General features: G+C 38.7%; 1 protein-coding gene across 1 annotated transcript; it reads right to left on the bottom strand.

Annotated features, from left to right (window-relative positions):
- Window positions 1-5,090: 5,090 nt before the first annotated feature.
- Window positions 5,091-8,070, bottom strand: LOC139135568 (uncharacterized). Its single transcript, XM_070703028.1, has 2 exons — window positions 7,488-8,070; window positions 5,091-7,209 (listed from the first exon to the last, which is right to left on the bottom strand). Exons 1-2 carry the CDS (start codon window positions 7,954-7,956, stop codon window positions 5,918-5,920), a joined length of 1,761 nt encoding a protein of 586 aa, XP_070559129.1. The 5' UTR covers window positions 7,957-8,070; the 3' UTR covers window positions 5,091-5,917.
- Between the last annotated feature and the right edge of the window lie 8,681 nt (window positions 8,071-16,751).

Here is a 16,751-nt window from a genome sequence, read left to right as displayed (position 1 = left end):
GTGTGTAGCAAGCATGATATTAGGTCTTTGATATTTGCAAATAAAATTGCGTGCGGTCATGTAACCTTGGCCGCCATATTAGGATTTTTGACAAAACCAATTAAATCTTTAAAAATCTTCATCTCCAGAACTAATGCACCGATTTAATTGAAATTTTACTCGTATTATCCTTAGAGTAAGCATTTTCAAGTTTGCGAAAAACACATGGATCGGTCACGTGGTTTGGCCGCCATATTGGATTTAGCGAAAATCCCAATTTAATCTTTAAAAATAGCGTCAATGACACTGTAGCTCCCATCCTGGACTATTTAGTGTTTGTTCTCTGGTCAGATATTTGAACATGTGTGAAAGGGATAAAGTGCATGAAGTGAAAATACTTAAATGTAATGTACTGGAGACAGTGAAATATGTTTAATGTATTTATTCAGAATATAAAATGGAAAAAATACAGAATTAGATATATCGAATACTGTGATACAACCATTAACTCAACAAGTCATTTACAATGACATAGTCCCCAATTGTAATAGGAGTATTAGTCTTGATGGGGCAGGAAAATGTGGTCATTAAGAAGTATCACTGGAGTGTATATGTTGAGATCTATGGGCACATAGGTCTATGTCGTTGTTCCCAATTTGAAACACATGAGGCATGTCTAAGTTATGGTTCTAAATCGGAAAAAAGATCAGACTCTAGCAGTATTGGCCAGCCAAGAAATACATATGCGCATTATAAATGACGTACAAGATGTGACATCTTAAGGTCTAGTATCCTATCAAAATTGGAGGGTATAGAACTTGTGGTTACTGAGATATGCATATATATGTATAATCAAGGTCAAAGGTCATCGAGGTCACATGACATTTTGAAAAAAAAAATTATATTGCTAATTAATCCCTATATGCCAAAAATCAGATCTCTAGCTCTATTCGCTTGCCCAGAATTAGATGTGTACATAATTAATGAGGTAAAGCGTGTGTTGTCATAAGGTCTCCCATCCTACTAAATACAAAGGACATAGCACTTGTGGTTACTTATTTATTGACATAAACATATATTTTAGGTAAAAGGTCATCGAGGTCACATGACATTTGGTCAAAAAATTTCTCTCCAATAGTTATCCCTATATACCAAAAATCAGACATCCAGCTCTATGGCTTGCTCAGAATGAGATATGTGCATGATTGTTGAGGTACAGTATGTGGTGTCATACGGTGTCCAATCATACCAAATATGAAGGCTGTAGCACTTGTGGTTACTGAGCTATGGACAAATATGTATATTTGAGGTCAATGGTCACCGGGTCACGTGACATTTTGTCAAAAAAATTGTATTGCTAAGTTATCCCTATATACCAAAAATCCGACCTCTAGCTCTATTGGCTCGCTCAAAATTAGATATGCACATAATTAATGAGGAACAATATGTGGCGTCATAAGGTGTCCCATCATACCATACATGAAGGTGTAGCACTTGTGGTTACTGAGTTATGGAAAATATGTATATTTGGGGTCAAAGGTCACCGAGGTCACGTGACATTTTGTCAAAAAAATTGTATTGCTTAGTTATCCCTATATACCAAAAATCAGACCTCTAGCTCTCTTGGCTCGCTCAAAATTAGATATGCGCATAATAAATGAGTACAATATGTGGCGTCATAAGGTGTCCCATCATACCATACATAAAGGTGTGGCACCTGTGGTTACTGAGTTATGGACAAATATGTATATTTGAGGTCAAAGGTCACCAAGGTCACGTGACATTTTGTCAAAAAAATTGTATTGCTAAGTTATCCCTATATACCAAAAATCAGACCTCTAGCTCTATTGGCTCGCTCAAAATTAGATATGCACATAATTAATGAGGTACAATATGTGGCGTCATAAGGTGTCCCATCATACCATACATGAAGGGTGTAGCACTTGTGGTTACTGAGTTATGGACAAATATGTATACTTGAGGTCAAAGGTCACCGAGGTCACGTGACATTTTGTCAAAAAAATTGTATTGCTAAGTTATCCCTATATACCAAAAATCAGACCTCTAGCTCTCTTGGCTCGCTCAAAATTAGATATGTGCGTAATAAATGAGTACAATATGTGGCGTCATAAGGTGTCCCATCATACCATACATGAAGGGTGTAGCACTTGTGGTTACTGAGTTATGGACCAATATGTATATCTGAGGTCAAAGGTCACCGAGGTCACATGACATTTTGTCAAAAAATTGTTTTGCTAAGTTATCCCTATATACCAAAATCAGACCTCTAGCTCTAAAGGCTCGCTCAAAATTAGATATGTGCATAATTAATGAGGTACAATATGTGGCGTCATAAAGGTGTCCCATCATACCATATATGAAGGTGGTAGCACTTGTGGTTACTGAGTTATGGACAAATATGTATATTTGAGATCAAAGGTCATCAAGGTCACATGACATTTTGTCAAATATCCAAGATGTCTGCGTGAACGGATGGACTCACGGATGGACGAACAGACGGACATGACCCACTCTATAAGCCCACTGGACTTTATCCATGGGGACTAAAAATTGTGTCACTGCATCCTTTTTGCAATATGAATACGATGAGAAACTAAATTTTTATTTTTCGTGGCCATATACATGGGAGTCTATGGAGATCTGCCTAATACATGGGAGTCTATGGACTTGTAAACTAAAATATGCAAATTTCACCACGATTTGCCCAAATTTGGGAAAGGTCATTTCTATGCACTTCCATACCAAGTTTCAAATCAATCGGACTTGTGGTTTCAGAGAAGAAGATTTTTTGACCAAAAATGGGAGAAATTACAAAAAAATTCATGAAAATAGCAAGTCCAAGATACTGACCCAAGATGTGCACAATCATTTCATGTCAGCCCAAAGTACTTACATGCAATTTTTCATGTAGTCTGCTCAGTGGTTATTGAGTTTTTTCAATTTTGACTGTTTTTACATTTTGTCACTTAATTTGCATATTTTTGGCAATGACAACTTCATTTGAACAAAATCTCATCTACAGCCCATCATCCATGTACACACCAAATATCAAGATGAAATGTACAGCAGTTTTGGAGTTTTTGATGTTGACGGACAGACATACAGACATACAGACATTTTCCTAGCCTATAAGAATAGCTTCCATTGCCATATATACATATGGCTATGGGAGCTAAAAATCTTGTCCTCCACAACCAATGCACCATTTAATTTGAAATTTCACTTGCGCCATCCTTAGTGAGAGTACTTTCAGGTTTGCAAAAAATAATTTCAATCAGTCACATGGTTAGGCGACCATATTGGTTTCTGCGAAAAAATCTACAATTACCAGCAAATAATTTTCAAAACTTTTTTTATCCAGGACCATCCTAGCATTTGAACTGAAATTTTGTTCATATCATCCTTAGTGTGAGTACTATCAAGTTTGCTATCAAGTAAGGATCGGTCACATGGTTTGGTGGCCATATTGGATTTCACAAACATAGGGCCAAAGTCCCTGAAGCTACTATAGACATGGATACAAAATTAAGTATTTCCTGACTGTATGAAATTATCTCACTAAGGTCATACTAGGGACCTGTAAACCAAATATTAAAGCTGTCTGACCAGCGGTTTTGAAAAAACAAGTGACCCAACAGTCGACAGAGCTCTGCTGTGTTATGTAGAGAATAACATTTTGTGACACATGTATTGATGAAGAAGGTGGATATCTTTGATAGCTCATTTCAGGATGGCCTGACCTAAAATGGCAAAATTAGCTGCAAAAATACAAAATTGAAGATTTCATCATAATTTCAATATATTGTACAGTAATATAAAGCCTAGGAACCTGTATATCAAATATCAAAGCTATCAGATGAGTAATGTTTGAGAAACAAATATTTTAACCAAAAATGGCAAAAATTGACCCAAAAATACAAAAATTGAAGATTGCATCAAATTTCAATACATCACACTAAGACAACCCCTAGAAACCTGTATACCAAATATCAAAGGCATCAGACAAGTAATTTTCGAGTAACACATTTTTTGACCAAAAATGGCAAAAATTGCACCAAAAATACAAAATTGCAGATTTTATCATACATTCAATATATCATATTAAGTTCATCTGTAGAAACCTGTATACCAAATATCAAAGCTGTCAGACGAGTGGTTTTGATGAAATAAATTTTTGACCAAAAATGACCCAAAAAATTCCCTAAAAATACAGATTTGCATATTTCATCACAATTTGAACAAATCTAAGTTGGGTTATCCCTAGGGACCTGTATACCAAATAACAAAGCTGTCTGACCAGCGGGTATGAAGAGAGATTTTTTACCAAAAACACCTTTTTTGGTGCTAATTTGCATATTTTCAACAATATCAAAAAATGAACAAAACTCAAAACAATGGTTCCTCAAAATCATATTTTTCATCTACACAACAAATATCATATCAGTAAATACTACGGTTCTCAAGATATTTGAGTGGACGGACGCCTCACAAACGGACATACATAATACATACATACATACAGACTGACTCTGGATGGATACCCATCCAAATAGCTTCTATACACTATAGTCTACAGTAGCTAAAACACCTATAATAACCACAAGATATTAAACATTCTTCAGTACAAGAACCAAAAGACCATTCAAGCTCAAAATTTGCACATAGTAGCATCGGTGCAAGTACTTTAGTCATGGCAACCGCTTGGGCCCCGCCAACGCTGCTTGCAGCTTTTATTTCACCCTGAAATCAAAGAATGGCAGATCAAATATGGGCAAATGCCATCATTTTAATCGATTCACGTGACCAGTTACATTAAACTTAGACCAAATGTCGATCTTTAATGCGCTTTCTTTATTTCTGAATTAAGAGTAACATGTTCAGCACTGTATCTTTAACGGCCGACCTTATTTGTAAACAATAAATCGTGCAAACGGGAATTACGAATTGGGTAAAATGCTAAATTGGTGTTTGTTTTCCTGAGTACGAATATTGTTGTAAATTGTCGCACATATGTAGTTAGGGGAATTGTGAGTTGAGGTACCAGTGTGGATCATACTGTTTTCAGAAACTGAAGCTGACACACCAAGATGTTGATTATATAGCACCACTTTGGAGATCTTTATTACAAGATGGTGGCGTGACGTTCCACATCTCAAATTGTGATCGTCAGCGTACATTCCCTACGAGGTTATATACTTTTCTAAACTTACATATCTAAAAAATTATCATCATTATACAATAGTCGGCACCTGGAATTTCCCGCCAGTCTTTGTTTATTAAGGCTGCATTCACAAACATCTCTGGAGGGGACGGGAGATTGGGGGGGGGATGCCTTGAAAAAATTTACAAAATGCCAGGTGGGTCTGAAAAAAAAAATTGACATTGCTAATGGGGGACTTTAAATTTATTGAATATCAAATTTCTTTTCAAATACCTTCTTCTGGTACTTTCATTTCCTGCCATTTCCATTTTCGGCGCGTCCTTTGGGTGCAAGTTTTAGATTATATTAAATAAACAATATATTGTTGATCCAAGCAGCCACCTTGAGGTGTTCAAAAGATTTAGTTGTCATAATTTCTACTTACCCAATCCCGCTGTTGTGCAAACTGTCCTCTACAATGACTAAAAGTTTCAACTTAACCTTTCAATAACAATTTGGGAGATAACTTATTTGATAACATTCTCCCATTGACAATACATTGGGTCTAGGTCAGTGTCAAACATTCATGTCACCGTATGATGATGTACAACCTCTGAATAACAATTTGGAAGATGATAACCTGTGTGTTATTCTTAGTTTCCTCACAGAGTACGATGTGCAGGGAATCAACATTTTCAGTGAAATTCCAAAATAAAATTTCTTGCACTTGTAACCATCTTAGTCCAATCGAGTACAATCAATCAATCAATCAATCAATCAATCAATGACAGTTTGTTCATGGGTACACTCCGTGTACCTGTTTTGCAAAAGTGGATCATGAAAATTACAAATGCCGGCAGCAACTACAACCATTTGATTGCTTATATTTTTCATAGCTGTTGGCAGTATTTGTGAAAGCATACGGAAGCTTTTCATTCTACCTATTGCCCTCTCCACATGAATTCTTAATTTAGCTATTCTCCTTGATTCAACAAGCTCTTTTGTGTTAAGACGCTTTCCCTTTCCTCCTGGACCTTTATGAGCAAATGCTGATGTGCTTGATTTCACTTGTTTTGGTAGAAGCAGGTTTTGGATATTAAAACCCCTGTCAGCCATCACTCTATCACCTGGTTCAAGCAATTCTATAAGACCACTCTTTGCCATTATAACTTTATCAGAAACATTCCCACCCCATAGCTTGGATATGAAATTGAAAGTTCCATCAGGAGCTACTCCAACAAGACACTTGTACGTATTGTGGGATTTATACGAACTGCAAGTTGTACTTTGGGCGGTAGGTGTTCTGGGATTCTCAATGAAAAATTCCGCACAATCTAGGACGATTCTGGTTCTGGGTGTTCCCTGGTCAACTTGCTGTCTACTTAGCCAGAGCTTGCTTGAAAAAAAATTCCCCATCAAATTCATCCAAGTTATGAATATTTGAGACACACGAGTTTTGGAGACACCAAATAGGTCGCCGACAAAAGAAGACAACAGTCCAAGGCGAAATCGAATTAAAGTGAGCAAGTACTCTTGATAATTTGTCAACTTGCGTTTAGGTCCTGGTTTCTTGCCCCTTGTTTGATACTTTTTTTCAGTCGAGCTGCCACTGCCGCTCCAGTACTTCAATGATTTTTCAGCACCACATACGCAATCAAAGAAAGAGTTCAATGAATCGAGGCCAGGAAAGCCGGTATACTGTTGAACCGATTTGTCAGATTCGAGTACTTTCTCAAGTAGTAACTCGCTACGTAATGCGTCCTTATCATCTAATTTGCTTGCAGCTTTGAACTTCCTAGTGATTTCTTTGCCTGTTATGTCTGTCTGCGTTGCAATTTCACGGGTTGTAGTCATTTGATGATTGGGCATTTCTGCTTGCAAAACATTAGTACGGTGTGGCACCTTTCGTTTGTTGGCTTCTCCAGCCTTGGATAAGGTCGTCACACGAATCTTTGCAATCCCGTTAGAGTCACCTTCACATGTTTCTTCACCTTGGTCCCCAATACAAATGTAGTCGTGATCGTTTGGGGACTTACTCACAACACCACTCTTCAATGATCTGTACATTTCTGTAATTACAAAAATGTAAGGCAATTTAAAAACAAGTTACTGTCCTGACATGAACTTTCTTTGCAATGTCATGCAATGGTCTACCATGTTGCATGTATTAAGTAAAGTGCACTTGTCCTTGTGTTTTCCCGTTTACATTGAATTTTTTTAGTGGAAAAATTTACAGCTGTCACAGTTATAGAACCACAGTCCCTGTGATGGAACGAACAAAAAAGTGAAGGGTCAGTTTTTTCAAATACACATTATGTACAGCAAGTATCAGTTTATCTTAACTTACTAGAAGGTGGCTCTTCCACGCCTAGCTCAATTTCCAATCCCACACCAGCGTAGCGATCTTCGGCGATCATATCTATTTGCACGATTTGGTCACCACTCAGGTACTCTTCGGACTCAGAAAGCTCGTTCTCCACGGCATCACGAAATTGTGCCAGCTTCCGTATAGCACTTGAGGAGCGCGGGTTGGTTGGCTGTCTCCAGTTATTATAGGCGAAAAGAATAGGTACGGGATACGCTTCGGTTGGTCCTGTATTACCGGGGAAATGTCTTGAGCAAACGCGAGAGTAATTATTGGGAGTCCAATCGCCCGGACGCCGAAGCATAGAAATCCATTGCTTGCGAAGTCGTGGTTTTTTCGCGGTAGGAAATGCATGAAAGGTCAAGTCGCTCAAGCCTGGGTATTTGGTGACATTTTTCTTTTTCCGCAGACTATTTGTGCACTCAGGCGCCGCACAAAACCAATTAACCATTTTAAGCCCGTCTGGAACTAAACAGCTTTCAAAAATAATGCAATACTTAGCCAAAATGAAGGGAGTCTTTTGGCAGTGCGTCTCGCTTCCCGCGTTGGCGTTCTTTGGTCGGAAGCAGATGCAGTGACCTGGATTGTGACGTCACAAAGCGCCCTCAGACGACGCAACTGCTCGCTTTATTGGAACTCGGGAAAGGGCTATTTATTATCGAACGTCTATAAATACACAGATTTAGCTTGTTTTGTTATTATCACACACATATATAAATGTAGAGATATAGCTAATGTTTTTATGGGGGAAAACGTTCATAGTTTGCCCAATAGATTCATGTATTATGATTTGATATTTTGCACGAAGCACTATATCGGCCTCATTCTGCCCTCCTTTGAGGGGGACTTGATAATTATAGCAAGTCAGAAGGGGGGGGCTTGAACACATTGGAAATTTGTTAGGGGTATTTGAAAAAATCTGAGAACATTTTCCCCCTGCAGCCTAAGTTTATATGAGATCACACCATGGAATATCGCGTTCTCGATTGGTCTTATTGAAATCTGTACCAATAATTAATTACAAGTATGACGCTATCTCCTCACATGGCCAAGGTTTGTGAAGGTTGCTTCAAGATCGTACGATCTAAGGTTGTCCATGTCGACGCTTCCCAGATAAAATCCGAGATAAAATCTCTACAAGGGAGGGCGTTACATAGTAGGCCTAACGAAACCTCTGGTTGTTCAATGTTAGCAGCAAATTGAAATTGGAAATTAGAAATTGGCTCCACCTGATTTACGGGCCGGGGTGGAAACCAGAGGGTGAGTTTTACTAGACATGCCATAAAATTGACGTTCAAAGTAACTTGTCAGAATCAAACGATTAATAGTCGGCAAAAGTGACATAACCAGAAGTGTGTATACCGTTTTACTGTTCTTGTTCGTTTCGAAACTGCAGTCCTATTGACAGAAAGTACGTGAACTTCCACAGCTGTATAGATGGACTTCGTTTTCCCAGCGATTGAATGCGTCACCTTTGAATCAGCGCAGTAGTGAGTTAGTTTCTGCCGGATTCCGGGTGACCAGTCCACTCACGCATTTCACATGAAAACAAAATACTCATCGCATCCACTCCACTCATCGTCTTTACGAGTTTGTTGTGCAGAAGCGGCCATTTGACAAGAAAACGATTATGAACTATTCTAAGACATCTGACAAGGATAATTCTTGAATTCACAAAATATGTGGAGGAAAACGAACAAAGGCTCAAAACGGCGAACGTGAGCGCTCTGAGAAAGTCACAGGCGCTCCTTAGCTGGGTAGTCTGCTAAGTAGATCGATTTTCGGATCGATCTATTGATCCCGTAGTCGATATGCCCGCCACTGCAACCTCTACTTAGCAGACTACCCATTATGCTAAGGGACCGTCTCAGATTGTCGCAGAAGTTCAAAAAGCGAAATTAATTCGTTTAGGGGGGAGGGGGTTTGACCTCCATTCAATTAGTGAACTTCACTTTCGCACTTTTATTTTGTAATCACAAGTTTTCGTGTGTTTATTTTAAATTAAAGAAAAACTGCACACTCGTGCCATCAAATTTGTAACTGTTTCCATCTCGTTTGTGCCACAAACACAATTTACCGATAGTAACATTGTATCCTAAACCTTTCATTCATCAAATTATACAAAGACAAAAGTATCATTTTTTTTAATGTGCTATTTATAAGCGTCTGCTCTAACCACTAGATGTCTTTATTCTCACTTGTAATGCACCTGATCATAGTCGTTTTAATATGATTGAACATGCCTGGGCCCCCTTGTCAAAGTTTCTCGCTTATTTACCGCCCCTACCAAGTAAAAATTGCGTGTTCACAAAGACAAAGAACAGCACAAGAGATTCAAAAAGGAAAGTAAAATAAAATGAAACTTTTATGCGGTAAAATGCCCTGTTAGTACTAAAATCTGATCGATTACTTTAATTGTAATGTGGCAAGGGGCATACGTCTTTAGTAGCTATAGCAAAATGCAACATTGTACTCTCAGGCAGACATGAACATCTCGCACTTTTGAAGTTTCGTTTAGGGGGAGGGGGGAGGGGGTTTTGATCGAAACGAAGAAATTTCGTTTCTTGAACTTCTGCGACAATCCGAGACGGTCCCTAAGGTACCGTTCAGTTTTTACGGCCCGGGGGGCCGGCAAAATCCAGGTGGGGTCATCATAATTTTGAATCCGCAAAGGGGGGGTCATCGCTTTTTCACTGGTAGGAAAGGGGGGGTCACCACATTTTCAAAAACATAACACCAACAATAAAGTTCACTTTATGCCATGGCCATGATCGACCCTCTTTACCGGCGGGCCGCCTTCGGCGGCCCACTACAATAAATATACATTATGTATTACCCATGACCCTCTTAACGGGCAGACGCCTTTGGTGGCCCACTCCAATCAGGTTTACTTCATGCAATGGCCATGATTGACCCTCTTTACCGGCGGGCCGCCTTCGGCGGCCCACTACAATAAATTGACTTTATGTAATACCCCACGGCAATCTTACCGTAAAATTCCCAATTGAAGCCGCGGCTTGTATTAGAAACATTTTTGAGGGACCCCTGGGATCACGCACTGAATAATGGTAATGGCCGCGCGCCTTCAGCGGCCCTGTCCAGTAAAGTCTACTTTATGCAATAGCCATGATCGACCCTCTTTACCGGCGTGCCACCTTTGGTGGCCCACTAGAATAAAGTTGACTTTACGTAATGGCCCATGACCCTCTTAACCGGAGGGCTGCCTTTGGTGAACCACTCCAATAAAGTTTACTTTATACAATGTCCATGGACATGAGTTGTCTATGGAAATGAAGTTAAAAATTGCCTTACAGTCGTCCTAATTAACAGACGTTTCAATGGATGTGGCTGAGAAGTTTGTGCACTGGCATCGAATAAAGTGCGCCGCGTACCGGAGTTCAAATCCAAACCATGCGGGTAAATTTGACATATGGGTTTTGGTTATTTTTCAGGGGGGGGGTCATCATTTTTTCACAAAAAATGCAGGGGGGGTCTATATTTTTTTGAACACCGGCGACAAGATTTTGCCGCCCCCCCCCCCCAGGCCGTAAAAACTGAACGCTCCCTAAGGAGTGCCTGTGGAGAAAGTACAGCAACTCTGAACAAAGAGGAACGAGCATGCGCAACAAATAGATGATAGAGGGCTCACTTCGCCGAGGTGTAATTAACTACAATGACACATTGAACACAGTTCACTCCACTCAAACATTCACAAATCACAGCACAGTCCCTCTATCCATCTATGGATAGAAGGACTGTGATCACAGACTTGAACCTAGTCTACTGTATAGAAAACTGTTGCAGTGATGTTCATACGGAATTCCATGACAACTGCAGAGATTGTAAACTGCTATTAAAGGTGGTACTCATATCATACGGTGCATTGATTAATTTTGTTGTGTATACGTTTCGTTCAATTTTGTATTATTTTGTATTACCCCTAGTTCCACAGAAAGCTTGATAAAATAATAATAATACACGTCTCCTCAAAACCGTCTCCTGTAATGTCTGACCCCCGAGCCGCGTTTTGCTAAAACTAAACCCCCGGATTTGCACCGATCTCCCCCGTAGAAAATGAAGGCTCCCTTGGTTGGTATCACGTGGTGCGAATTTCTACTTGCTAATTTCAAATTATGTAGTGCGACTTCAGTTGACTGGCGTAATGGAGACTACCAACTGAACATCTTACTTGTATATAGTGTTATCCAATTCGAAATTTCCATTTTATTTTATTTTTTTATTTATTTTATTTAAATATAAGGTTGGCTGATAAAAATACCGCGTTGAACTTGTAACAAGTTATTCTTAATTCAGAAATACATTGCTTAGAAAGAAAATTTAAATTTGCTTCAATTTTAAAGGGCCATTATTTTAACTTTTGACCATTTGTACCCCGGAAAATTCCATGTTGGAGGCTCAAATTTGTTGCAAAATGTTGTTTTTACGAAGAAACAAACGTGATTAGTGATGTTATAGCCACATAAAACTGCTAATTTTTGTTCAAACGTGTTGCCCTTCCGAGCTCGTTTGTTGACGTCTGGCATGCTCAGCGTGCTGGGGAGAACGCAGATATGGTGACGCCGCGATCACGCGAGATGTACAAGTTCACCTTTATTGCGGGATCAAAACAACATTGCGTCGTGGATTGCCAGACATCTGGCTACGCCACGTGTTCGGACAATGGACTACGACGTAAGTACCGGGCATAAGTAATGAATATTTATTTTTAAATTGCTGTAAATGGCTCGCGCAGGTGCAGAAGAATGCCTACGTTGGAATCCGCGTGTCAACAGAGTTTGTATTTCTGTCCGGACAAAAATTGAAATTTTCGTTGTTACATAAAATCACATGTTATTTAGTTGTCGGGCACGCAATGTTTCCGAATAATATGCGATTCTCTGTTATTTGAGAGGCTCTTCAACATGAGCCAGTGATCATTTCACTCAAAACTAACGGAAAAATCGCCAGAAGATACAGCTAATGGAACTTTAATGTAAATGGTCATGTGCACCGATGAAGTAATGAAATTTTCCCATATTTTGACCGCGTTTCTTTGATTTCAGGGTGAAAAAATGGTTAGCCGAATAATGACACTGATCATTCAGAAGTATCATTTTGTTTATTTTGAAATCATACATTGATATCTAAAATAGAAAAAGGTATATTTCAATGTTATTGAATAGATTTTAGCATGCCGGAAAAATAAACAGAAACTCGTTTTTCAAAATCCTCTATTGAAATCCCCGGCGTTGCAGCAAATACTTTAGCCGCGATTTGTCCGAGGGCAGTAAAAATTGTACACTGTCATCTACGGGAAATTTTTGATGAGTTATCTGTAGGAAGCTGGGCACTCTGTATTGGACTCGACTGCACAATCAGATGTCTCTGCAATCATCTGGGTTTCCGTGGCTGGGTAAGGCGGAGGACGTGCGCGTGCGCGGACGAGAAAGCGGTGACAAATTGTGACGGGAAGACAGTATCGATGAATTCTTGTGGCTGATTGGATGGGAGGAAAGGGACATTGCTCGACAGGAGAGAATATTTTACCCATGATGAAAGATGAGATTGAATTACAGCCTGCATACTCCCATTTAAATTTTACGAATTTTTTTGTTGGTTTTCCCGGTTTGCAAGCAAAGTTATCTTTGTCGTGGGTGTGTAAATTAAAAACACCCTGGTACTGTTCGTTCACAGGTATTTTCAAATATCTGTTCTCTGTGAGTCAACTTACTATTCTGATAACTGATCTTTAGAATCGGGCGTGTAAATCGTAAACGCCCTGATACAGTTCGTTCACAGGTATTTCAATGATCTGTTGTCTGTTACAAAGGTGAGTCAACTTACTATTTTGATAACTGACCTTTAGAACTATTGCTACGATAGTATCATACCTCTATGATAGCAGATGATTATATAACCCTGCAGACAAAGCTATGACATGCATTCCTACGAAACAGGGTAACCCCCATCCTTTTCCCCTACACTGTGACAATGACTTTAACGGAAAATCGCTGTACGGATTATCGGGAAAGCCATGCTATCAGCCGAATCTTTCGTCTTTCTGTCCAACTCAGTTGACATTTTTGCTTTCGCCTTTCAAATTCAAGCAAACACAGGTCCAGTAGGCATAATTTGTGATGATATTTCCTTTTATTATCATAAAACATAATTATGAATATTAATAAATTATTAATATGAATGTTACACACAATGTCACAATGTCACACACAATGTCGTCTACTTTTTGTAAATGCCATCTGGAAACTCCATTGTTTTGATAATTATGATTATTAATAAATTATGATTATGATTAAATAAGTCATATTTTACACATTGTAATGTGCTTATGTGAACAACCCTCTGTAAACCCTCATACAGTTTCACAATCTATGCCAAAATATACAAGTGACACCATTGCCCAGGTTCAGTCTACGGCGAGAGTTACCATTGCCCAGGTTCAGTCTACGGCGAGAGTTACTACACTACACGAGAGTTACTACATCTGATACATTTTTGATATGCCTGTGTTTGAGAAAAGCGCTTAAACCGTCTTGCCGAGAAAACATCCAGAGAGCCATATTACTGACCATGCAGGACTAGAGAGGTGGGCCCGACACATGTAAGTCTAAGATATTATAGTTCAAAGATCTCTATAGAATTTGTACCCTAAGCTCTTATAACATTTCTTTCACACTTTTGATCATGGCTGAAAGACTTGATTCTAAAAATGACTCATTAATTTGCATTAATGCAAGATTGAAGATAGTACTTCAACAGTATAATCATTAGTTTCTTCACGCTTTAGTTTCAACGCAGTTCATGTTTCTGCCATTTCATTGGTGGCGCCAAATCGAAAGACGGCTGCTTGTACCGTCACAAAGTTGAAAGTTGGAGAGGGCGCATCTGGTGTTTCCGATGGGCAGTGCGTTGACGCCAAATCACGGTCCCTCCACAAAAGGACTGTGGCCAAATTAATCAAGGGGGTGATATTCCGTAAATCAGTGAAAGATGGTTTATCACCGATAAAAGGCATGTATTTATCACCTGCACCACTTCGAAGTCTGTACCCCATCTTTGTTTCCTCTTCAAAGTATAACCAACAAAATCCTTGCATAGCTTCTCGCGTTACTTGATTTTTGAATTGGTTCGCGGAGCGGTAATCATGCTCTGACTCGCGAGAATGAATCATTACCATGCTAAAGCGAATAAACGGCTACACACAACCTGAGTAACTCAAAAAACACACTTCAGTAACACTGATGAATTACTCGTGGAGGAGACTGAAAGATCCGTCGCTCGAGGGCGCTCTCAGTCAAACTTCGGTATAGAGGGTAAGAATAATGTGGATACATCCCCGGGCGGAGATAGGTGATAATATTGTCTTTACTAGAGATATTATTGAATATGCTAATTTTACTGATAAACCTCTTATTGTCATAAGTCTTGACAAACAAAAGCTTTTGACAGGTTAAACAGAGATTTCCTTGTCCAAGTCCTTGACAATTCAACTTTGGCACTGACTTTATCAAGTGGATAAAAATTCTTTATAATAATACTACATGCAAAATTAAGTGTAATGGCTTTCTTTCTCGCAGTATTCAACTTCAGAAGGGTGTGAGACAAGGGTGCCCTTATCACCGTTACTGTATATCATGGCAGCAGAAGTGCTAGCTGAAATATTCGTCAAGATGACAGCATATCAGGATTCATACTACCAGACAAACAAGAGGAAAAAATTAAGAGTTTTGCAGATGATACGACTCTTTACTTGAGAAATTTGAAAGCATTACTCAGTCGTTGAAAATGTTCAACAAATATGAAAAAGCAACAGGTGCAAAGCTGAACAAAAAGAATCCAAAGGTTTATGGGCTGGGAGTTTTAAAAAACGCACTGATTCAGTGGAAGGGATCGATTTTTCAAACAAGGTTTTACAGATCTTGGGAGTTGGGTTTGGAAATAGTAACACATCTAGAGAAAACTGGAAAACAGTGATGGAAAAATTACGAATTGCCTCAAGATCTGGAATACCAGAATCTGTCGTTTAAAGGCAGGGCAATACTAGCTAATATGCTGGCTGCATCAAAATTATGGCACCTGGCATCATTTGATCACGTACCTAAGGATATTATAAATGAAGCAAATAGTAAATTATGGAATTTTATTTGGAGAGGCAAACGAGAAGTTATAAAAAGGGGCATTTTCATTCAAAGATATGATGACTGTGGCAAAAAAGTTGTCGACATTGAAGAAAAAATTAATGCACTCCAATTAAAGTGGCTTATGAAACTATTGAGAAAAATCCAGATAAAGGGACCCCTAAATGGGCCAGCTTATCGAAATATTTCATAGCGAGTTATGACAATAAACTTAATAGTGATTATCACTACCTCCATCTCAATTTCAAAGTCAACAACAAACGAACCCCAATGGTGTATGGGGATATGTTAAACACCTGGAAGTCACTTAGACTTACAAGAGTGAATCTGCCTACATCAAAACAGAATCTTCTAAGAGAAGTTCTGTGGTATAACGACAATATTAAGAATGAAGGAAGTGTCCACTTTTATGAAAATGGTCAAAGAATGGAATTTTAAGGCTTAGGGACATCTGGAATGATGACAGAAATGACTGGCTTCAACAATGGGAAATAATTGCAAAATTAGAGGAGGTACAAATAGACATGTGCAAGAGGAAATCAAGACAGAGTATGAAACACTCATCAATACTATTCCAGATTCCTGGAAACAAATCATCTCTTCAAACATCCAAAATGAAGAAATCTATGATATTTTAGACTTAGAGAATTATGGTCTGACAAAAAACGATGTCAAAACCAGTCACTTTATTGAAAATTAGTTGATAAGAATGGCATGCAGTCAAAGGTCAGATTGGTCAAAAATGGGCTGAGAATCTAAGTCTCACTGACAGTTACAAAGCTACTCTATTCAGCCGTCTTAATTCAACAGGAATTGTCAGCAATTCAGTAAATGATTTAAATTGGAAGATTTTCCATCGAGGCCTAGTCACAGGAAGCTTGGCCAAAACTTTCAATTTAAGTGATGGGAAATGCCATATTTGTGGCCAAGAAGAAACACTGGAACACATCTTATTTGAGTGTAAATATGTTAAAGAAATCTGGCAGAAATGTATCTCTTTCTTTGTCAGAAAACACAACTTTGATAATAATATCAATATCAAAAGATTAGCAATTGCAGGAATCGAAAATGATAATAATGCAACATCTGA

Source organism: Ptychodera flava, chromosome 6 (genome assembly GCF_041260155.1).
Source record: "Ptychodera flava strain L36383 chromosome 6, AS_Pfla_20210202, whole genome shotgun sequence".
NCBI classification, from domain to species: Eukaryota; Metazoa; Hemichordata; class Enteropneusta; family Ptychoderidae; genus Ptychodera; species Ptychodera flava.
Note: the sequence above shows the minus strand (reverse complement) of the source record. Positions and strands in the feature narration are given on the sequence as shown.